General features: G+C 37.1%; 4 protein-coding genes across 5 annotated transcripts; 2 read left to right on the top strand and 2 right to left on the bottom strand.

Annotated features, from left to right (window-relative positions):
• Window position 1: 1 nt before the first annotated feature.
• LOC129794857 (cyclin-dependent kinase-like 3) lies at window positions 2-4368 on the bottom strand. Its single transcript, XM_055835757.1, has 5 exons — window positions 4201-4368; window positions 2845-4104; window positions 2711-2779; window positions 274-855; window positions 2-171 (listed from the first exon to the last, which is right to left on the bottom strand). Exons 1-5 carry the CDS (start codon window positions 4366-4368, stop codon window positions 130-132), a joined length of 2121 nt encoding a protein of 706 aa, XP_055691732.1. The 3' UTR covers window positions 2-129.
• An 8040-nt stretch (window positions 4369-12408) lies between these two features.
• On the top strand, window positions 12409-22416 carry LOC129794862 (zinc finger CCHC domain-containing protein 24-like). Its single transcript, XM_055835763.1, has 4 exons — window positions 12409-13239; window positions 19455-19694; window positions 19847-20011; window positions 22056-22416. Exons 1-4 carry the CDS (start codon window positions 13033-13035, stop codon window positions 22185-22187), a joined length of 744 nt encoding a protein of 247 aa, XP_055691738.1. The 5' UTR covers window positions 12409-13032; the 3' UTR covers window positions 22188-22416.
• On the top strand, window positions 13636-17983 carry LOC129794860 (uncharacterized). Of its 2 annotated transcripts, XM_055835760.1 has the most exons (3): window positions 13636-13797; window positions 13860-13927; window positions 13992-17983. In XM_055835760.1, the coding sequence occupies exon 3, from the start codon at window positions 14096-14098 to the stop codon at window positions 17822-17824; it is 3729 nt and encodes a 1242-aa protein (XP_055691735.1). In that variant the 5' UTR covers window positions 13636-13797; window positions 13860-13927; window positions 13992-14095; the 3' UTR covers window positions 17825-17983. The 2 variants fall into 2 exon arrangements, with proteins under 2 accessions (XP_055691735.1, XP_055691734.1); XM_055835759.1 differs by having other exon boundaries at window positions 13636-13927.
• Window positions 22328-23884, bottom strand: LOC129794861 (zinc finger protein 287-like). The gene is made up of 2 exons (XM_055835762.1): window positions 23647-23884; window positions 22328-23569 (listed from the first exon to the last, which is right to left on the bottom strand). The coding sequence occupies exons 1-2, from the start codon at window positions 23815-23817 to the stop codon at window positions 22418-22420; spliced, it is 1323 nt and encodes a 440-aa protein (XP_055691737.1). The 5' UTR covers window positions 23818-23884; the 3' UTR covers window positions 22328-22417.
• Between the last annotated feature and the right edge of the window lie 265 nt (window positions 23885-24149).

The raw sequence follows: 24149 nt of genomic DNA on the forward strand, positions 1-24149 counted from the left end.
GTTTTTTTTTTTTACAATTCTACAATTTAATGAAAAAGATCTTTATTTAACGTTTAATCTTAGAATTTTTTAGCTTGTTTAGTTGATGCTTGTAGAGAGGTAAGTCTCGCGGGGGGCTTCCTCCTAATCTCAGGTGTTATTTTTTTGATCCGAGGATGGAGAAAAATTTCGCTAAAGAAAAAGAATTGAAAAAAAATCAGTTTTCTCTTATTTTAAGAGACACCTCAAGAAAATAATTCAAGGGGCTGCTAATTATAAGAAAAAATGTCTCACCGGTGTGGGAAAAATCGTATTTTCTCCGGGAATTTGAATCCCCGTCATGGGGGTTAGTTTCTTCTTAATCCCCTTGTAGGGGCTTGTCGATGCTCCTGGGCAATTGGGCAGAATGAGATCACTTCCGGAGGGATTTGCGGACGTATAGTCCAAAATGTGTGATCCCGAAACTTGCAGCTTATTGCTGTTGTTGTGACTGATGCTCTTCCAGTCCGTAAGGCCACCACCCTTCTTCCCCAGCTGGGCCGTAACCTTTGCATCCTTCCCCGTGAGCCAAGGTGGCCCAAGGAGAATCCTCGGACTCGCTTCACTCTTCAGCCCCTCCGGTGCAATTCCCAGTGAACTGGTCATAGCATCCAACATCATTCCACGCTCCCGCTTCACTAAATTCGGCCGATTAACAGTGAGCTGAATGGGAATGGGGCTCTGTTTTGTCAAGGCGGGATTTGGGGGACACTTCTGGGGATGCTGGAAGCTACCCATGAGATTTGTTTGACGCTTATTGGAGAAATACTGCGGGATTGTGCCGGAAATTGCTAAATTATTCAAGTCCGTTGGAAGGGTTTGATTGACTGATGGTTTCTGTTGAGAGAAAAACAAAAAGGAGACGAAATACTTAAGAATAATGATTCATTTTGCTAAGATAATTTTCTATTATTCGTTATTATCTTCGCTAGCCTCAGCTAGTGCAGTGGATCTTATAAAATCCGATTTCTCTCTAGTTTTAAAATCTGGTCATGTATTTCTGACGACTCTTTGCCTTTTCTCAGTGTACCCTTCCTGACGTAAGACTTAGCATATGCCACTTGGTTCTGCCAAGCCTTTTATATTAAAAACCATATCGGGGGCTACATTGTAAAATCGGCTAACGTATAAGCTTCGAACCGACTTAGCCGCTTTTACAATGTAGCCCTCGATATTCGTTTTAATTAAATGGGTTTTGTCATTCGTAGAAACATTATTTGTTTGGTTTCGTTAACTTTACTAAAAACTTTTCTTTGGTTTCTTAATCTACAAAAAAACTCGTGTTTCGATTTCGCAAACTTCACGAAACGTTTTCTTTTCGTTGAGTTCAATGGAATTATGTTTTGGTTTCGTCAACTTAACGATAAAGTTTCTTCGATTTTTCTAAAATTTTCAGATACGGATTTTCGTTTCGTGAATTTTACGAAACATGTTTTTTTGTTCTTGAGTTGTACGAAATGTTGTTTTGGTTTCGACAATTTTACAAAAATAAATAAATAATTTCTTCGTTCTGTAACATACTTGTAACATGAAACTTAAATGAAATAAATCAGTTCACGTTCAACCTTCGAGCATTAAACATCACACGTTCTTTCAAGAATTTTGAAGCTGTACCCATACCTTATTGTTAAGAAGACGGTTTTCGTTGTTTTTTTCTCACTTGCTCCTTGTAAAATTGTCATGTCACTGTCAAACAAGAAACGCGGTTATAAAACATATAAATCGCGTTTCTTGTTTGACAGTGACAACGCGACACAATATATAAAGAAGCAAGTGAGAAAAAAACAACGAAATCCGTCTTCTTACAAAAAACTTAGGTTAGGCCTTTAGAAACGCTTTTTTTGTTTCGTGAACTTTACGAAACATTTTTTATTCCTCACTTAGTGTTGCTGTTCTTCATCGAATAGTACTGAAATTGAGTCAAACAAATAGGAGAGCATTATTGAGCGCGCCTTCTTCTGCTTGACGATTTGGTCGAACTCCTTTTGCACCTCTTTTGGATCCATCCTTCTTCCAGAGTTTTCAGAAACATTTGTTTCTACTTCATGAACATCACGAAGCCATTTTTTTAAGTTCTTCCTCTAAGTAATCTTTGCTGGTGATTCATATTGTCAGTACCATCGGTATTTTCTATTCAATAGCAAATACAATTGGATTCTGATTCAGGAAATCTGCAGGGCATATGTCTGTTCCTGCGCGGTTGCAGACTTAGAAATCATACGACATGATTTTCATCCACCATCTTGCAATTCTGGAGATAATTTCTTCCGTGACTTGGAGAACGGCCCAAGGGAGGCCTCAATCCTCAGCCTCACTTTCTAATACAACTCTCGACTGCTCTCGACAAAGGTTAAGCCATTTTGGTGAACGACTTTTTGGTGTCTCAAATTTTACAAATATTATCTAAGCTTATCAAGTGTCCCAGATGTCGCTGAATTAGACACATAATCATCTGTTTCGTATCTTCTTTTACTATTTAATGCATTCTGTAAAGCATTCTGAAATGTGTTTCTATCGCGTTTTAGTATGTTATGTGTTTTTCGAAGCATTCTGTCAGCGGCCAAGAAATCCTTGAAGTTTCAGAATTTCTTCAGAAATTTCAACGATTTCAAGGATTTCTTGGTCGCTGAGTATGAGCCATGTTTAAAAAAAATGGCCTCTTAAAAAGTCAAAGAAAGCGTCTTATCCTTACCTCTTCTACATGAATGATATTTGCGTAAGGAGGACGATCAGGACCACGATCCTTCTTCCCAAAATTGCTCTAAAAAAATAATCAAAGAATTAATTTTATTAAAATTACCTAAACTCTAAGTAATTTTAACTTACATCCATTTGCAAGCTTTCCATCTGCAAGGATTGAAACTGAACTGGGGATCCTGGATTGATGTTGGCATCCATGTTCGTGGAACAGTTCTGCTTCTCCGTGTAGCCTTTCTGAGCTGAAAGTAACCTCTCGTGCTTTGAAACTACTGGTTCTTTGATCACATTGTTGTTGTTAATGTTGCTGCTGTTGATGCTGTTAGACTTGAGCTGCGACAGCAGTTTGTAGTGCTGATTACTGAAGTAGTTCTTGTAGGAGTTCAATGATGCAAAATGCCCGTGCGCCTCATCTGTCTTCATTGGGGGAACATCCCCGGAGATCTTATTTGGTGTATTGCCGAGAATTTGGGTTGTTGTAAGGAAGCTAAGACCAATTTGACCGATCCGATCTTTCGTTGCATTCGGAATGGTCTTGATGTCCTTTGCGGTTCGATCTGATTGTTGTGTCTTTGCTTCATCAATGAAGGACTTCTTCCCTGAATTCCCGAGACTCTGTATTCGTTTAAGCAGGGGATTCATCTGTGCCTCCTGATTCAGTTTCATCTTCAGCTCAGGCAGGAATTGATCTAGAAAGTCATCCTTTGTGAACAGATCATGCTTTAGGAGTTTTCTCGTATCGGGACGTGCTGCTGTATCCATCTGTAGGCACTCTTCTAGGAAATTCAGGCTATCGCGATTCCACTCCGGGAAGATACTTCCCAAATTTGTATCCTGCTCCTGCTTCATACCCTTGAATAGGGTGTTTCGTGTGATCAGGACCTGATGTCGTGCAGTGACCTTACCCAGGACTCTCACAATCTGGAAGAGCTGATCAACGTCACTTTCACCTGGGAAGAGTGGCTCTCCGGTCATCATTTCCGCATACAGGCAACCCGTAGCCCAGATGTCCACTTCCTTCCCATATCTCGGATCACCAACAAGCAATTCCGGGGATCTGTACCACCGTGTTGCCACGTAATCTGTAAAGGTTTCATTTTCCGCATAGGTTCGAGCAAAGCCAAAATCGCAAAGCTTAATAATCCCCAGGCGGGAGACAAGAACATTCTCAGGCTTTATATCTCGGTGGATGACATCATTTGAATGGATAAAATCCAGTGCTCGGAGAACTTGGAAGATGTACTTGCGGGCTGTAACAAAGCCAAGACCCCCAGATCTGGCTTCCAATTCCTCAAGGACTGTATGCTCCAGATATTCAAAGACAAGGAAGAATCTCTTCTTCCGCCTGAACACCTCAATCATGTTTACGAGGTTCTCATGACGCAGTCTCTGTTAAAATTGAAAAATTTCCATTTTAGCTGTTTTGATTTAATTTTTAAATAAAATTTTCCGTTAAAAAACAAAAAAATTCAAATTATAACGAACCTTTAACATTCTTATTTCACGCATTGCCATTTTTCTCACTGTTGGATCATCTTCTGTCTCCAAGAATTTCTTTATGGCAACATACTGCCCAGATTCACGATGTCGGCATCGCATGACGAGGCCATAGCTTCCTTCACCCACCACGGAAATGACGTCATACTTCTCCATTTCTCATAGATTAGAGACCTTTTCAGGCGAATAAAAAAAGAACGAAGGATTTTTAATCACTTAAATGGCACACACCAAAAATATCCAAGAAAAGAGTTAATTTTAGTCCACAATGCCACAAGAAAGGGCCAAGAAAGGTAAAGGGCGGAAAAGCGGCGCAAAAGGTTGAACTTTCAGTGATATGTCTTTGTTACAACACCCTCCCTTTCCTAATGACTCAAAATCACAGAATTGTGCATGTTTCACAATTGATTTTAACATCAAGAAAATCCCACTAAGAATTTTCTTTGTCAAAGAAAAATTAAATTCTTCCGTTCACAGCGCTTTATGTGGGATTGATTTAAAAAAAAAGAAAAGTTATGTAAATATTGTGGGCACGCTCATGAGGAAAAGTTAGCATAATTGTCTCTAATCCATAAAAAAGGAGGAATATTAGAACATGTACAAGAATTTTGCCGTGTTGGCAAGAAGTTTCACACGAAAGGTCAAAAGGGGTAAAGAAAAATGTTTTCTCTTTGTTATTTTCTTGAGAAATTAGTAAGTAGATGCTTAAGAGTTATTGTGAAAGGGTATTTATGTATTGCGACATAATATATTAATGTTTAGGGGAAGATGGGGCAAGTAATGCATTTTGGACATTACAATAAAGAAGCCTGTAAGAGAAAATTTTTTATGAAGATTGTGTAATAATATTCTACAGGTTTTATTCATAGTTTATACGTCAAGATGAGTTTAATTTAAAGGCTAAAAACTAGGTTTCAATTCACTACAAGATCTAGCTTAAGTTTTCTTGAACCAGGTTTTAGTTTTTTAAGCTAAAAATTTAAGTTTTTTGAGCCACGTAGATGTAAATTTTTAAAGTTAGGCATAATTTTTCTACGCTAGATTTAAGTTCTTAAGCTAAGTGGGCTAGTCTCAAGCTTTTAACGCAATAATCAAAATTTTTAAGTTAAGCTTTAGGTTTTAAAGTCTAGAATAAGTTTTTATTGCTAGATTTAAATTTTTTACACGAGATTTAAGTCTTTTTAAATAGGTAAGCTTAAGTTTTTAAAGCCAAATTAGCTATTTCTACCAGATTCGAGATTTTCTATCAGACCTAATTTTTTAAGCTTTGCATTGTTTATTTTAACTTTTTTTCAGTTTTTAACGAAAGATTCAAGTTTCATTTTCAATAAACTAATGTAATTTTTTTTAATTAAGACAGCTTTTTCAAAGCCAGATTTAAAGTTTTTGAGACACTTCTAAGTCCCATAAGTCAGCCTTCAGTTTCTTTGAAAGGCAAATTGAAAAAAACTTAAATTTTTTTATCTTTTTTGTTCAAGCTAAGCCTAAATATTTAAAGTCAGGCATAAGTTTTTAATGTTAGATTTAAGTGCTTGGAACAAGGCTTTAGATTTTTTTTAAGTCACGTTCAAGAAAACTTAAGCCCAACTTGATAATAAGCTTTACCCATAAAAACTTTTTTATTAGCAAATACTTCGGGCTTAGAACATTTCATGAATGCAGTATAAATGATTTTATTCAGCTTAACCGTATACTTCGTTTAAACAATATTTTTTAGTACCGGTTACATACCTACATACATAATAAACAAACAGGATAAGAACATTATGAATTTACATAATTGATGGATTATGATTTATTTTATTTTATTGACAGGTAATTTGTTTCATTTGCCCTGCATTTGAAAGATTTCTCATCATTTTAATCATTGTTTTAAGGATTTTTTTTAAAATTCTAATTTAATCAGAACAACAAACTGATATTCTGATTAAAGAAAATTTCATTGTTGTCTAATAAGATTTAAATTCAAGTTAAAAACCAATCGAAATACTCTTAAATATACAATTTAAAAAGAAATAATAGGAAAGTTCAAGAATTAATAATGTCATCAAATCAATCATTTGTATTATTTAATTAAGCCGTGAAAATTAATTACCCACTACGTTATTTGTAGGTATCAAAAATATAGGTAATGCGTAAAATGTGTCTATGTTTGTCTATTACACATAAATAAATAAATAAAAAAATAATGAAAAAAGAACGTAAATATACAAGAAACCGCAGAGTTCCAATTAAATATATACTTTTCGTGGAACGGTAATCGTTAGGAAATATCTATGTGGGGAAAATTACATTAGAAGGGTGGTAGGTACTTCCTGGATTGACAGGGGGTCGCTCAACTTGTCCGACATCGTGGAATTTCTGGCTTTGTCTTCCGGCAATAAATTCAAAATGCCTCCACGCGTCTGGCATGTAAATGATGTTGCTCTCATTCAGTGTCATTCCACCCTTTGTGGCGGCAAAACCACCCCCTCTTTCTGTGGGCATTTTATAACCAATAAATTACACCTCTCACCTGAGAAGGTGGTTGATCCCGAAGGACCCATCAGGAAGCTCATAATACCTCAGATTAAGCTCTAAAGCTCACTTTGAGGAGAATAATAAATTGTTCCATTTTATCGAAGCTCTATTACACGGAGAGTTTTATTTACTCAAACATCAGCCCTTTCGCTAATACCCCCACATATTGATTTCCTGACAATGCCACCACGAAGATATCCTCTCTCTCTCTCAAAAATAAGTTCGGTTTAACATTCCAAAAATATAACATTTTGTGTTCAATTACAAATGGACGTGGGTTTATTTTATTTTCATATCTTTCGTGCTATTTGCCTGGCGCCCTCCATTCATGACTCCCCCACAATGTAGTACATTTTTCATGTCCTTCCCACTGACAATGAATGACTTGCGGGTGTCGTACAAGGTGGAGGTCCACCTATATCCTTGCCCCCTATGGAATTTTTTATTTGTCTATCCCCAAGACTGGGATGATGACCGAAGTGAATTAATTTTTCAAAAGACAATTTCACGTTGCTACTCCAAACATAAAGATATTGATTTATCCCTTTACAAATGCAAAAGCTTTTTTTTCCCCTCTGTGGGTGGAGAATTGTCACAGCTATTGTAATTGAGTTGGAATGGAGACAATTCTGTTTGAGGAGATTTTAAGAGGCTTTTAGGGATATCTGATTTCAATGAGTAGAATTAATTTGTAATTTTCAACATTAAATTCTTAACCCTTTCGCGTCCATTGGGTCATACGCTGACCCAAACGTGAAACATTTTGTTTTTTTCTAAATTTTTATGAATTTAATTGTTTTTTTAAGTTACAAATGCGTCAAATTCAAGCGAAATAGGCCAAAGAAGGGGTTTTGACTTAGAAGCGTCCTCTGAAAGCATCCACAGAATAAATATCGTGATAAAAAGAGCACATGTTTCGATGTTTCAATGTTTCATGTGGATGCGAATGAATTAAAGTTTGAATGATTTTCATAGCCTTAAAATAATGTCTGATGTGTACTGATTTCAATGAATAAAATCAATCATTTAGCTATCTTCTAAATTGAATGAATTTCCTTTTTTAAATAAATTTAGCCTGATGTCAGACTGATTTCGACAAGCAACATCAACGAATTAACAATTTTATTGCTCCATTAGGGGAAGATAAGTGGAGGGAGATGAAAAGATAGTCCTCCAAGATATTCTTAAAAATAAATGGAACTCGCTTTTTAGTATGTACTTAATTTATAAGGCAAAATATGAAAATTTCAAGAAAAAAAATAGCAAATTTATATAGAAACTGTTTAAATTGATAAATCGTTTTAAAAACTATTGCAAAAGATTACCTCAAACAAATTTTCTCAGCTAAAACTTTATTTTGTTTCCAACTTTAAGCACAAAGCTCTAAAAGCTCCTTATTAAAAACTCGTAGCAATCTTTTGAATCACACACCCAAATAAACCTCCGCGGATTACCTCACATTGATATATTTCTTTTATACTTTTGCTGTGGCACAAATTGTAATGTATTCCTACCATGCCACAGGTTATTGACTTGGAAAAACTTCCTCACGGGACAATTAAAATATCAACGTTGAAATTATTTTTTTCTTTCGTTCTTTCTAGCATTTTCTAGGTCTTCTCTCCTTCATGTTTAATCATCCCCCATTTGTTTTGAGTTCTATATAGAATTGCATCAAATGTTTATTCATGTACATAGCTAATTTATTTATATACATAGCGAAAAAAACTAAATCCTTGCAGTGGCGATGAAAAAGTTCAAAAGTTCCCCGCGAAACTGTGTCAAAGTTAAATCGTGCTGAATCGCGTTGATTATTTTAAATGCTTGCGCCTCTTTCTGGCCCCAAAACGCCATTAGTGCAGCCCTTCAGCATGTTAAACTTTTATCCACCCTCTTCCCTCATACTTCTCAACTTTTTCCCTTGCAATTTGCGTGCTTTCTTCAAAGAAAGGAAGCTTTCGCGCTACAACCGTTAATAATGGTCAAACAAACCGTCTCAGAATGTTTGCTAAATCTTACAATTTTTGTATAGAAAATGAATTTTCAAGACGTCGTTAAAAGTGTTGGCAAAAATCATCAAGTTGAGGGAATAATTAAAATTTCCAACAGGATTTTCCAAACATGAGAAGCTTCTGGAAAATCAAGTTTATGGTCAAGGTTGATGAAGTTGATTTTGAAGAAATTTCTGCAAATAATGAAATTGCCTGACTAGAAGACATTTTGTCTGTGTGCATTAAATCATGTAAATAAGACGAACCCATCAATAAAGGTCAAAATGATAAATGTGGCAAAATCACAGGATATTCGTGCGTATGGTTGATGCGATAAAACCATTTTGCGACGCATTTTTTTACTCCGAAACAACATAGTATTTCTGGGAAATATTTCTTGGCTTTTCTCAACGCCTAATGTTGAAAAGTTCTATGGAATTTACGCAGAAGTTTAAGTTAAAGTCTCCTTAAAGGAGTTAAAGACTCCTTAAAGGAGTTCATGCACGGGCCATGTAAAAACTTCCTATGTCGCAGAACAATTTTGATTCATTTCATCTTGTAGATAATAAAAAAAACATTTAAAAATCGCGAAAGAAACCTTCTAATATCCATTGGGATCATATAGAAAAAATGTAAATAAAAATTGCCAAAAAATTCAATTAATGGACGCAATTTGATTAATTTTCTGAAGATTTTGTAGCTCAATTGCTTTATTCTTATTTTACAGTTTTTTTTTACTTTTGATTCGTTAAAAATTCAAATTATTTCCCTTTAAAATTTGCCAAAAAAAATGAATTTAGCTAAAAATTGAGAACCTACACAGGTTCCAAAGGACTTTATGTAAAAACAAATCAATTAAGAACGTGGATTTCTTTTGTTAGAAAATTTTCAGAAAATACTCACGATTTCCACTAGTTTTTAGAATCTCAATAAGAAAGATTTTTAAAATATTAATTTAATAACTAATTATTTCCTTTGATAAAGAGTCTTATGCAGAGCATAAGGGGTGTATCGCTTGCGTGTAACTAAAATTATTTTTTGAATTATTCTAGGGGATGATCAGAGATTCAAAAAAAGTTTGGTCATTTCCCGGAAAATCGCTGGGAAGTATACAAATTTCCCCGAAAAAGGTACAATATATTCGACAATTGCCATAAACTGTCAAATTAATCTACACCTAAATGTAATAAATTAATCAATTAATTACACCTACATGTTCTTCTGAAAAATTCATATATTTCCCAGTGCTTTTCCAGGAAATTACTACACATTTCTTAAATCTTTGATAATCTTTTGAAATACCAAAAAAATTTTTTTTGCTTCACTTCCGTCAGTAGTTCATGCATAATGTCCTTCCAATGTTATCCCCAAATTTTATCAGATTTTGGCTTTTCCTTCAAGCCTTTCTCCTTGTGGAACTACTCTTGCCCATTAAATATTAATTTATTATTTTAATAACAATAACAAATCCAGCCGCGACGTCCCTGTGGCATGTTCAAGGCACAAACTACCACCGCGAAGGAATATTTAATTCATAAATCACGTAAATATTTGGCGCACGACATATCTGGATAAAAATACAAGCAGAAAATAATGTCAATTCGTATTTCGATTAAATTTGAATAAAAATAGAATCCCCAAAACATACAGAGAGACAAATTACTTTGAAAAATGGTTGCGCTGAGGTTTTTCTCTTTTCATTGTGAAATCGATTTGGGGGGATGTATATATAATGTAATTTAAATGTGTTCGATGATAATAAAGTTCTTGCATTATATTGTTATTTTTTCTTTGGCTCTGTGCGATGAAAGTCTCGAAGGTGGATTGTATTGGGTTGTTCCCGCAGGTTAAAGAGGAAAAAAAGAAGGGAAAAAGGACAAAAAATTGTATTGACAACAGAACCGCCAATTTATCCCATCAATTCTTGTTTTTTTGTGGGGGAGGGTGGTGTGGAAAACAAGGAAAAGGATTTTCTAAAAGAACGAAACAACCTTGAGACTACAAATCGATCATTTTCTGCACACAAGAAGTTGCGTAAGAAATATTTTTCTTTAAAAATATTCATTTTATATTTACTTTTTTAACAGTTCTTTGTTTGAATTTAATCCTCTGTTCAATTGCAAATTTTAACGGATTTTCCTTTTTTTCTTTTTAATCAACTTTTAAACTTTTCCACTTCACTTCAACTCCTCCGAAGGTACCGATCAACGGAGTAAAAGAACAGGCAAATCCTCAACGACGGTTTGGAGGAAACTAAAAACGAACGCGCGACGCGTGCAGCAACTTTGGGGGTATTTGGCGAGTTGTTGGTTCCAACATCGGGGAGGTTTGTTGAATCGCCATGGAGACCGTGGTACGAAAAATAAAAAGAAATTCCTCGATGGGCTTAAAATAAACCCCCAACAAGAAGCCCTTTCGACATTTTTACCTTCTTCTCCGCAATCTCCAACATGTGGAAGGGTTGGTGGGGGTGAGCCCTTTTGCAGTCGCCACACATACACCTTGAATTAGACTCTTTTTATTGCCAGCAACAAAACCCACGAAGGGTGGAAAGTTTATTTTCTTATAATGAAACGTTCGAATGGGAGTTAATTAATGTGTACGAGCAACGTACTAATTTGAATTGCGAGAGGAATTAATGAAGATTTAAGCAAAGGATAAGAGACCCAAAAGTGGCGCTAAAACCTCAAAATCGAATAAAATTGATTAAAGAAAATATAGTCAAAAAAAAGGATAAAAATTAACCCTTTTGCAGCAAATGAGTCGTTTAAGAAAAGCTTGATGAAGGAGTTTATTCATTTTGAGGTTCTCAACGGGCATCAACGAAAGATTACACATAATTTTAAAAATTTCGTTCTGAAAATTCAATCAAAACGGGTAATCTGTGTAAAGTTATCTTTCAGTTTGAATTACTTAATTGTTTGAAATTATTTGATTGAATTAAAATTATAAAATTCCCCAATTATTAGTCATTTTAGAGTGAATATTTTATAATAAACTAACTGAATTTTAAAAATATCCCCAAATAACTATTTTTAAAGAATTAAAAATAATAATTTTTTTTATAAGAAAATAGTTTAAGATTATGAATATATAGTTTAAGAAAAATAATGTAAAATATATGCAAAAAAAATTTAAAAATAAATATTTTTAAAAAAATCCTTAATTTTCCCTCTAGCATATGAATACCTGATGAAGGATACAAATATCCTCCAAATTTAACTGGAAAAAAATGTAGGAAAATTCAAATAAGATCATTTTCTGAAGTTTTTCTTCCTTTTTGGGAATGATCTTAGGCGTCTTAGGCGATCAATGATTTACAGTGGGACCCCAGTACAACGACCGCTTGGTTATACTACTCTCGCGCATTAAAATTAATGAGTGTGAAGAGTACATCCGAGTGGTCGTTGTACTGGGGTTCCACTGTATTCAAATTCAAACACATTTTGTTGGAATTTTCATTCCGAGAAAATTTCACCAGGAAGTTCATCACATTCACGAATACACGCTACATTAGCTGCGTGTGTGGATCATCTGTTTTCTTCATTTCACCCTTCATCCACATCCCGCGGGAGGCAGAGAAAATGAAGTCAAAAACACACGACGATCGTCGATCTTATTTCGTTTTGATTCTCTCACTGTCTCTCTCTGAGAATCCGAGTGCTTTGCAGTTTGTGAGGAGATCAGTTGGATTTCGTCTGCAATTAAGATCACTTCCTAAATTCCTCAATCTCCCTCGTGGTGTGATGATCCTCCAATGATCATTGTGTGATCGTCCACGCGTGTGATCACCCGCCGAGCGATCGCTGATCATTCAAAAGACGGGGGTAGTTTAAAAAAAACGGAAAAGTCCTTTAAAAAAAATTTCAAATTAACTGCATTTTATCAATTTTAAAAGTTTTTTAAAAGGTATTTAAAAAAAAAAGTGTTTGAGTGAGAAAACTAGATGGGAAAGTAATAAAATTAAAATTTCCCTGAAAAATGTGCTGCATATTTAGAAGTTTTTCAATGAGGAACGTGGTTCAAGAGTGAAAACTGTAAAACGATTTCTTTCTTTAGGTTAAAAATAGCCAAGAGATATTTTCAGAGAGCTAAACACAAGACATTCAGTGCGGGGTGTACATTTGAGATCAAATTCAATTCTCACAGACTCTCAAGACACGAGAAAAGTTTTTTTTTCTTGTCTTCATTTTCTGGAAAATTTCTTTAATTTTTCTTTGTGGAAAAAATTCAGCAAAAAAAATTCTTTTTGGCTTTAAAAGTGATGATTTTTGGTTAAATTGAGTGATTGAGAAATCTCGCGCAAGACATGCCACCAACCGTGATCTCTCAGCTCTCACCGAGTATTGCGAATAATGGGAATTTCTCCAAGATGCCCTACACAACACCCTCGCAGGCCACATCAATGCCCTCCTACATAAACTCCTATCAATCCACCTCAGGTGCATCATATCAGGCACCCCATCATTGGTACTACCTCTCTGTGGATGCAACAGAACCACCACCAGCCTACATGGTGAGCTCATCCCTCTTCCTCATTCTCCTCATAAATTATTTGAAGAAAAAAACCGAAACAATCTCCCATCCCAAATGCACAGCTATTGAAATTAATTGAGGAGCAATTTACTAATTTTTCAAGACGCATCTCTCGCACAGTTTGATCATCAACTCGCGAGACATTCAATTGTGTCAGTTTTTCTTTTCTTTTAAACTCTCTCATCGCTTTTAAATGCTATTTTTAAATGAGACGCACGCTTTTGATACAAAAATGATTTTCATTGATGCCCCCACTTTGACCAACGCAAAACATGCTGCTCGATAGTTTTTTAACATGGAGGAGAAATTTAATTTTAATCTTATTTAAAAATTTAAGGAAAATTAAAAGGGAACTGTTGGAGAACATCTGTTAGATTTTTAAGTTTAAAGTTTATCATATAATAGAAGAAGAAGAAGAATTACGATAGAAAAAAAGAACAAGAAGAATTAGGTAGACATTTTATGTGAGGAAGTCAAAGAAGAAGCACGTGTGGCTTATAGATTAAGAAAGTTAAAGATTGAGAAACGATTGAAAAAGGTAAAATAAGAGAAATAAGTGAAAAAGGGAATACAATTTAATTTATGTAATATTTTTTATAGAATTAGTGCAAGCAAAGAAGAGAGTAGTTAGAGGAGAGGCGGCGTTGAAGCCCTAAGGTTAAAATAGAGTAAGTAGTCTAAGCAAATGATAAAGCGCCCCTCTTCTAAAGCCCCAATGTATGTATTTTGTAGGTTAAAACAACCGCCATCTCCGTGGATAATAAATGTGCACGAAGCACACTTAACAAGAAAATAACATTCTTTTAACTCTATTTTGGAGTTATTATTGTGCGAAGATGTTGAGGACGCCCCCGGGAGGTGAGAACAAAGGTGAGACGGCGGGACAGGAGTCTCCGCCAAAAGATGAGAAGTTTCGTGGATTTAGCGAGGAATCCATTGGCAAAGAGAATGTTCAGGAGTTGAAGATGATCTCTGCGGAGAAGAGTATACTAGACCTAGAAATCACAGAGACAAGAATGAAGTTGCGTCTTGCGCAGCTAGAGAAGCAAAAGGCCATGGAAATCCTTCACATGAAGACCTCCACACCGATTCCCCACAAAAAGACTCCCGTGGTGGCGTATAGAGTCGACGATGATTTTGATGATGATGAGCCGGTTGGGAAAGTGCAAGAGGGGCCCCGGTTGGAAGAGAAGCCCCGGCTGGAAGAAAAGCCAGCCCCAGTTGTTCCAGAAGTTCCCAGGCCGACAGAGAGGTACGTGTCAGACATGCAGATGTTTATGGCGCGACAGACGTTGACGAGAGAGGTGAAGCAATTCGACGGAAGCTTCCGTGAATGGCCAGGCTTCATCAATTGGTGGCGAAGCACCTCTGCTGCATGTGCTTTTACACCCACAGAAGATATTACGCGATTGGACAAGTGCCTCAAGGGTGACGCCAGAGAAGCCGTGCAATTCCTTTTGTACGACAGCAAGAATGTACCGCGTATCCTTGATGTACTTGAGAAGAGATTTGGGTGTCCCGAATTCCTTGTGATGTCTATGCTAGAGAAAGTCAGGGAGCTTCCTGCAGTTAGAGAAGAGGACCCTGAATCAGTGATGAAGTTTGCGAGTGCAGTGGAGAATCTGATGGCATCCTTGGAGATTATGGGACGTGCGAGCTACAAAGAGAGTCCCCACTTGATTTGGGAAATTGTCGAGAAGCTTCCTACAAATATGAAGATTCAGTGGTCAGAAGTAGATACAAGTAGTGGGTTCGGAGATTTGGATGTGCTAGTGAAGTTCCTAAACAAGAAGGCTGAGGCCGCAATGAAGCGCATCATGCAATCCAGAGATAAGATGTCCACTGAGAAGTCGCCAGAAAAAGGGAAGCAAAATCAGAGGAGTGGGAAAACGCATAAAGTGATGACTACGACAGAAGATAAGAAGAAGACGTGCAATATTTGCGATGAGGAAGGCCACTTCGCAAATAATTGTCCACATCTAGTGCAAGCGGCGCTCGAAGATCGTCGCAAATTGATCATGAATAGGAGTCTGTGCTTCTTGTGCCTGATGAAAGGACATCCAGCAGCAGATTGCCGCCGAACGTCGAGGTGTTCAATAGATGGTTGTGGGAAGAAGCATCATGAGTTGCTACACACGCCGACAGAGAGACCACAGCCTACACCAGGCCCCTCTACCGCCCCGCGGGATGAGATAGTGCCACATGTGAACACCACAATGTACTCGTACTCAACTGCAAAGAATAAGATTCTCATGAAGATTATTCCGGTGATTGTGACTGGGCCTCAGGGCACAGTAAGGACGTTTGCATTCTTGGACGATGGATCCTCAATCACGATGATCAAGGCCAGCTTGGCGAGAAAGATGGGTCTGTCCGGGCCGGTGCGGCCACTAGTGTATCAGGGAGCGAATGCTGCGTCACAGTTGGAGAAAGATTCTGAAATAGTAGAGTTCAGGGTGAAGGGAACGTTTGATCGCGCAAAGGAGTTTACAGTGAAGGGTGCTCGTACAGTAGCAGTGATGTCTTTGCCGAAACAGACCACCAATGTGACGGCTCTTGCGCGAGACTGGAGCTATTTGACTCAGCGTCCAGTTGAGCCCATGCAAAATGCAGAGCCTGAGATTCTCATTGGAGTGGATAATGTTGCCCTAATCACCGCTAGAGAAGTCATACATGGTGCTTGGAATGCGCCTTATTTGATCAGGACGTGGCTTGGATGGATAGTCATGGGTAAAATTGGACGCAGTCCGGAAACCCCCATGGAGTATGCGTGCACTGCAATTGAAGAAGTGGGTGAGATTTGCGATGTGAACAATTCGTCATTCACTATTGAGGACTTTGATGTAAATCACACAGTCGAGAATGCAGTGCCTAGAGAGGATAAGAAGAGTTTTACAATTTTGGAGTTGGCTACAGACGTGATAAAAGATAGTAGATTCGAAGAAAGTAATTTATGGAAAGATGAGCAGCCCCCTGAGGTGTCAGAAGACCACCCAGTCGCGATGATTCGCCCGCTCGAGCACGAGCACAAGCTGGACGAAGACCCAGAGTTGACCCAGGAGTACTGCGAGAAGATGACGGAGCATGTCCACGATGGATACTTGCAGCCGTTTAGTGAAGATGATAAAAAGTTGTCAAAGCCGGAAGTGTGTATCTCACCCACACTTGCCGTGAATGTGAAGATTGACAACAATGAGATGTTGAATGAGAAGCATCCGGAAGCCATCCAGGAGATTCTCAATTGTTGTGACGATTACCTCGAAATTCATGACACTCCGGATGAGGCCAAGCAGTTGGTGCGGGGAGTCATAAAAGTGCAAAGTGCAGAAGATTTTCGCATGGTAAATTGGTGTACAAGTGATGTGAAAGTGTTGGATGATCTACCAGCCGATTATTCATATAAAGACGGAGTGAAGTTTGAAGACAGTTCGTTCGATAAGGCGATCACTGTACGACAGATGTTTGACGGTGACATGTTTACTTTTTGTGCAAATTTCCACCGTGTACCACCCGATATTCTTTATGGTGAAAAGACACCCACGATGCGAGAGCTTCTCCGGCTAGTCATGTCAATATTTGGTCCTCTGGGAGATATTGGCATGTTCGTAGTGAAAGGAAGGATGATCCTACAGGAGATTCGTCGTGCAAAGATTGGATGGAGCCCTGAAGATAGTGGAGAGTTGTGCTGTCAGTGGCTAAAGTTTGTGAAATTGAAAGGCATTGAGAAAGTTCGAGAAGTCTATTTGCGAGTTATTCATCCAGAGGGAGTAGGTGTCGAGTGTCTGATAGTTTGCACGCGCGTGGCACCGACCAAAAAGGTGAAAATTCCCCGTCTGGAGCTGCAGGACGCAGTTTTGAATACGCATTTAGGCGAATGTTTGGAGGATACGCTTGAGATGCAGGTCAGTGACAGTGAATGGTCAACAGAGAAGGAGCAGAAAGAAGTGATTGATGAGCCCGAGATGTTGCCAGCAGCAGAAAAAGTTTGTGAGGTTATCCGGAAACCCATGCTTCCGGACGTGATGAGATTCTTCGATTGGTGGCGCAAGCTGATGGAAATTGCGCGATTGGGATTTTGTGCCTTGCGTTGGTTCAAAAAGCATCGTGAGAGAAGAATCAGTGGCGAGAATAACGTGGGGGAGCCCCCACTGATTGAGCTGGAAGACATTGCTTGGGCAAAGAAGGAAAGAATCAAAGAAGTACGTCGTGGATACGTGAAGATGAAAGCTGCAGTGTGGTGTACATGGGCGAAATATCAGTTTTCCCCGAATCGTCCTGCACACACACATTTGGGATTGGTCAGTGAAGCTGTGAGACGCCGTCAAAAGAAGCGCTGGGGTGATATCTTCACCTTACTGGCTAGACGAGCCGTATGTTTGAAGATTGCGATCTATTGGGTAGCTGACAGCGCCGTCGCAGCAATCCGGCGATTCTTGGACCGCCGTGGGAAGATTGAAGCAGTACGTTACGACGGTGAGAGGAAGTTTGAAAGATTCATGGGAAAGTGGAAGAAAAAGCAGCAGCCAAACAGTGATGGAGAAGCAGTGTCGATCATGAATAGATAGAAGCAAGAAGACTGGCTGTAAAGTATTGTGCAAGTGATGAACCCCCTGATTTGGGTGCTTCGCGCACCGTGGGGGAGAAATGTTAGATTTTTAAGTTTAAAGTTTATCATATAATAGAAGAAGAAGAAGAATTACGATAGAAAAAAAGAACAAGAAGAATTAGGTAGACATTTTATGTGAGGAAGTCAAAGAAGAAGCACGTGTGGCTTATAGATTAAGAAAGTTAAAGATTGAGAAACGATTGAAAAAGGTAAAATAAGAGAAATAAGTGAAAAAGGGAATACAATTTAATTTATGTAATATTTTTTATAGAATTAGTGCAAGCAAAGAAGAGAGTAGTTAGAGGAGAGGCGGCGTTGAAGCCCTAAGGTTAAAATAGAGTAAGTAGTCTAAGCAAATGATAAAGCGCCCCTCTTCTAAAGCCCCAATGTATGTATTTTGTAGGTTAAAACAACCGCCATCTCCGTGGATAATAAATGTGCACGAAGCACACTTAACAAGAAAATAACAACATCCTTTGAGAATATTGCATTGAGGGATTCTCAAATAATAGGAGTTTATTCATTTTGATACTCCCAGAGAAGATAAAATGTTAGAAAAGCATATAAGCCAAAGAAACTTTTCATATTTTTCATAGATTAAAAATAAAATTAAAGATTTGCCCGAAAATTCACGAAAAATGAATGAAATTCAATAAAAATTACTTGAAAATGCAGAAACCACGCTTTCATTGTTTTGCGATTTTTTGAATGAAGCATATGCTGCACTTTCACAAATACTTTGATTGGAGGATTGATAGTTTTAACCTCAAACTTTAACTTGAATTTTTTTCTCAGTAAGAACGGTGAAATGTTAAAATGAACGTCAAGAAAGAAGCTTTGCTTCTTTGAAGAAAGAATCACAGCTAAAATTACATGTCAAACGTTAGATAGAAAAACCTCAAATGGTGGAAAAGAAACTTTTTACGCAGGAACAAACGTCAAGGATTTAAAATGAACGATGGAATTTTAAAACAAACATCAATTGTTAGAAAAAATACATTGTGTGTTAGAAAAAGAACGTTAAAACAAACATTAAACGTCAGAATAAGCATATACCGTTATAAATTAAAAGTCAATCGTTAGAATTAAACAAACAAAAGCTTCTACCTTCAATTGAACAGCATTTTCTGAATGATGAAATGAATGAAAAATAATAAAAAAAGGACTAGAAAATGCAAAAACTACGTCTTTGTACGTCATTTTGCAGTTTTTACATGAAGCATATGCTTCAGTGCTCTTTTTAATAAAAAAGCATAAAGCATATACCACAAAAAAGATACGAAGGTTAAAATGGGGACGTAGTTTATCAAATTCTAAGTCAAATATAGTTATTTTTCATTCACTTTTTAATGGTCAATCCATTAATAAAATTTTCCTCAGTAGCTCAAAAATGAATAAACTCCTTTGTGATTTTTATTTTTGAAAGGACATTCTTATCAGACGTTTCTTTAAAAAAATCTGGCTCAAAAATTGATCAATCATTGATCTCAATATTGAGTCAATGTAGGTCCCCACGGATGATCAATTATTGATCAATGAGATTGTTTTTGATTTAAATTTTAATTTTATTCAATTTCTCTGCCTATTAGCAATCTTCTGTATCGCCTCTGTGGAATGCCTACATTACACCAAGCTATTCCAGCAGCCATCAACCTGAATCCCCGCCAGCACCAACTTATGAGCAAATCCTTGAGCTCACCGATGCCATTGAGAGTCTCACCATCACCAAGGGATTCGTCGATACAAAGAAACCCCCAAAACAGCCACCACCCAGCTATTTGTGTCATTTATGCTTCATGAAGGGCCACTACATACGTGACTGTCCGCAGGTAATTTAGAGATCTCTCAAAAGTTTATTTATGCTTCAACTTTATGCTGCAGAATTTGCAGATTTAGCACTCCGCTGTGCTGATTGTAATGCAATGCCGCGCGAATGTGGTGCGATAAGACTTCCAATAAGAAGAAAAATAAACTTTTGCAGGCACGCCCAAAGGCTGAAGGAAAGACACCATATCAGGGCAAGAAGAGATGCTTCGGGGAGTACAAATGCCCCAAATGCAAGAGGAAGTGGATGTCGGGGAATTCATGGGCTAATATGGGTCAGGAGTGCATCAAATGCCACGTCAATGTGTACCCACATAAGCAGGTGAAGATTCTATAAAATGTTTGAAAAGAATGAAAGTTTTTTTTTTCATTCATTTGATGCCATTTTCTTATCTCCCTCAAAGCCAAGATAAAATAAACAAAATTTGCTTACTTTGAGGTATTTGATATTGCAAAATGATATCTTCTTGTTTATAAAATAAGATTGTTTACAGATCTTTTTGCAAATTCTTTAGCAATATGAATGAAATTAATCTTGCAGCTGCAAAAAAATCATAAATAAATAATTTGCAGTAGGTAAAGCAAAATTAAAGCAAAAATTGAGCTATATTTGATGAAACATTGAGCTCAATATACAAATAATTAATTTATTTTTTACATAATCTAGGACAATATTTCTTGAATATTTTCTTCCAACTTGAAGAATTTTGTGAAATGCTTCGCTAATGAGATATGATCATTATTTAATCAAACTTGGCTACATATTTGATCAAACTTTAATCAGAGAGTTTTTATGACGGAAGTAAAGTCAAACTTTATGATTCGATTTGGGGAAAACTTGTTAAATCAATGAGGAAAAGAGAAAAATATTCCAGAATTACTTAAAAATTTAACCTTTGGAATGCGGAGGCCTTGGTAGTTACGTAGAATGCGAAGGTGGGGTCGTTCAACGACCCCAAAAAGAAGGCAAATTTGCTCCCAAATTATACAACCTGGAGTTGTCGGGTTAGTGCCTATAGATTCCTTATATAGTCCTCTTGCCCCTTGCATCACAAATTCGCCACCCGGAAACACGCAGAAGAAAATATTAGGGAAAAACTTTTTTCACTCATTTTTCACAATTTCTTCGTGAGAAATTTGCCACGAAGTTGACCGCAATCACTATTTTTTCCACTACTTCCCCGCATTCCCCTCACTTCTCGCACCGTGATAAATGCCAATATTTCTCGAATATTCTTTATTGTTTTGCACATTTATATGCTTCTAATTATGTTTTATGTTGTTTATGTCACTTATTCGCGTTAATTCTAACACTGAGAAGGTAAAGTGAAAAAGTAAACACAACCCTTCAACCCCCTTCAACCATATGATTTATGATGTGACTAACTTCATTCTAAAAAATTTTCCGCAGCATGGCCGTTACACCAATTTTTGAATTCCCTTCTTCTACATTTTCCTTAATAACTTTTCTTGTGGTGGTCGGATTTAGCTGAAATTTTTACACAACCTCCTCAGATAACCAAGGAACTTATTTCCAAAAGATGGGAACGCTAACTTTTATATTTATTAAGTTATAGCACAAAATATAGGGCTGGGGTCGTTCAACGACCCCGCTCCGCATTCCAAGGGTTAATTGTTAGTAAACAAACTTCAAACGTTAGAATTGTAGAGTCAATCCTTGGGAGAATCGCTGCTTACTTCAGGGTGTTTACTGCAGATGATCTGTTCAAGAAGAAAAAGCTTTTTTTTCATTGTTAATGCAATACTAAGGAAGAACTTTAATATTTTTCTTTGTACATCAATAAATGAAATCTGAAATCTAAAAAAATAATAATTAGCATGGAAAATATAGCACTAAAAAGCCAAAAAATGTGCAAAAAATAAACAAAGATACTCTAAAAATTAGAAGGATGTTGTGAAAATGCATTGAATTTAAAAAACTATGAAAAAATGAGAATGGATCGATAGTTCTAACCTCAAACTTTGAACTAACTCTCTTTCAAAAAGAAAATGCTTTTTTTCAGGATTTTCTTTCGCGATGAATTTGAAGTAATTAAAACTCCCTTCACAGAGATTAATTAGGTGATAATTTTAAAATCTAATTGGCCACGCTGTCCTCAAAAAGGTTACCGCCTACTTGTGTCAAACAAATTGAGCCAAAGATTGAGTACTCGTTGAGTCGAAGAAATGTTTATTGGGATATTTCAAAAAATCCTTTTTGAACCCTTTTTTAGGTTTAAAAATTTCCTTTTCAAACCGCTTAAAAAATCATTTTTTTCTCTTTTTTTCCTAAATAAATTAATTAATTTAAAAAATAAAATTGATTCTCAAACTATTTTTTTTCTTTTGAAATAATTTTTTTCCAGAGACCCCTTGAGAAGCCTGATGGGCTGGATGTGTCGGATCAATCAAAAGTCCATCCACAGATGCTATGTGAGAAATGCAGAACTCTCGGATTCTACTGTCGTAAGAAAAATTGCTTTTCCGGTGGATGCTAAATAATGCAAAAAAAAGGAATTTTGCAGCAAAATTTTTTTTTAAAGAAATAATCCCAAAAATCTGACTGAAATTCTGAAGGAAAATAATTAATAAATTAAATTAAAATTGTACCCCTGAACAAAAAAAAACACAATTTATAGGACGTAAGGATTCTTTTTTCTCTCTTTATTCTGTAATGTTTTGTAAGACAAATTAATTAAAACATTTCTTCAGCATTTTTTAATGAAATTTATTTCATCGTGTTTGCTTTGTGCCTCGACTTCTTGTGCTGCGCCAATCCAGCTTGCGTTGTGAAGCGTTCCCCGCAAATGGTGCAAACGCAGGGCTTCTCACCCGTGTGAATGCGTCTGTGGACAACGAGATGCTTCTTCTCCCGGAAGCCCTTCTGGCAGACTTCGCAGACAAAGGGGCGCTCATTTGTGTGCTGCAGAAGGTGGATTTGTAGCTTTGTCCTTCGGTATTCACGCTTCCCGCAGATTTCGCATGCAAATTGGGGCTCTCTGTGGTACCTTTCATGCTGCCGGAGATCACTTTTCCTGCGGAAATACCTCCCGCATACGTCGCATTTGTGCTGCAGGACACTTAGGTGCTTCAACTTGTGGACACTGATGTAGTTAAAGTGCTTCCCACAAATATGACAAAGCCCTGGATTTTTCTGAGAAACGACCTTTTTTGGCTTTTCCGGAGGTTCCTTCTTCTTTCTCCTTTTCCTTCCATCCACATTAACCTTTTTCTCGACCTCATTGACCCCCTTCTTCCCTAATTTCTCAACAGAATCCAATGCTTTAGATGATTTTTCATTTTTCTTGGAAGTTTTCTTTCCCGGAGGCCTCTTCTTCCACACCCTTTTTGGTTTTTCCGGAAAGAACTTCTGAAACTCCTCCTCACTGTCATTGGAATCACTAAATCTTGAATTTTTCTTGGAGACTTTCTTTTCCAGGGACTTCTTCTTCATCCTCCTCATCCTCTCCCATTTATCCACATACTCCAATTCCTCGTTCTCATCGATTTCTCCCAAATCTCCAATGGAATCTGAGGAACTTGCATGATTACTTTCTTCATGCATTTCAGCATCCCTGGAGGCACAATCTGGTGATGGAGGAGGATGATTCTCAATCTCCCTAAGCTCTATGGTCTCTGTATGTTCTGTGGCATGCTCTGGATCCTCTGCATGGTTAGAACTTTCTAGTTTTTCCACTTCATTCTCAAGGTAGTACAGCAGAAGCTCCATATCATCCGCAGGAGACTCCTTAAGGAATTCCTCTCGGAGATTTCGCATTTCCATGTTGATTTTCTGACATTTCCTCCGGAATTTCACCACGGTAACCACCATCCCGGCACAGGAAGCACACAAGCCCTTTGCTAAATCATTTTGCTCAATCTGAAAGGTGGGCAAAAAATCAGGAAATTCAATCAAAATTCAAAACAAAATCCTTCAAGGAAGCCAAGGAAGCTCACCTGAATTCCAGTTCCCTCTTCAATGAGCTTTTGCAGCTCCCCAGGACGATTCTTTTGGGATTCATAGTCAGAAATTGATTTTATATGACACTCCCTTGCTAAACACAGTCGACAGAGAGATTCTGGGGCTTTTGTTTGGTCAGGATTTGGCGGATTCGCAGAAGACTCCATGAGAGTAAAAATTCGCGGGAATTGTTTTGATTTCACAGCTGATCTGTCACAATAACCTCTTCAGTGATAAGCAACGCCCTCGTTTTTCCATTCGCTAATGGTGGTGGCTTTTGGAAACTAAAAATACAATCTTACGATGGAGGGAAACTTTTTCAGGTGACTGCTAATGTAAATGATCAAAAAGTAAATATTTCGTCTATTGTAATCATCGGAAAATTTCTTATTTTTTAGGACTGCATCGAGTTTCTTTACCATTATGACGTTAAATTGAGTTAAAAAAAAACTTTCAATTGTTGATTTTTTAATATTTATTCTGAATTATAAATAAATAT

Source organism: Lutzomyia longipalpis, chromosome 4 (assembly GCF_024334085.1).
Source record: "Lutzomyia longipalpis isolate SR_M1_2022 chromosome 4, ASM2433408v1".
Classification (NCBI taxonomy): domain Eukaryota; kingdom Metazoa; phylum Arthropoda; class Insecta; order Diptera; family Psychodidae; genus Lutzomyia; species Lutzomyia longipalpis.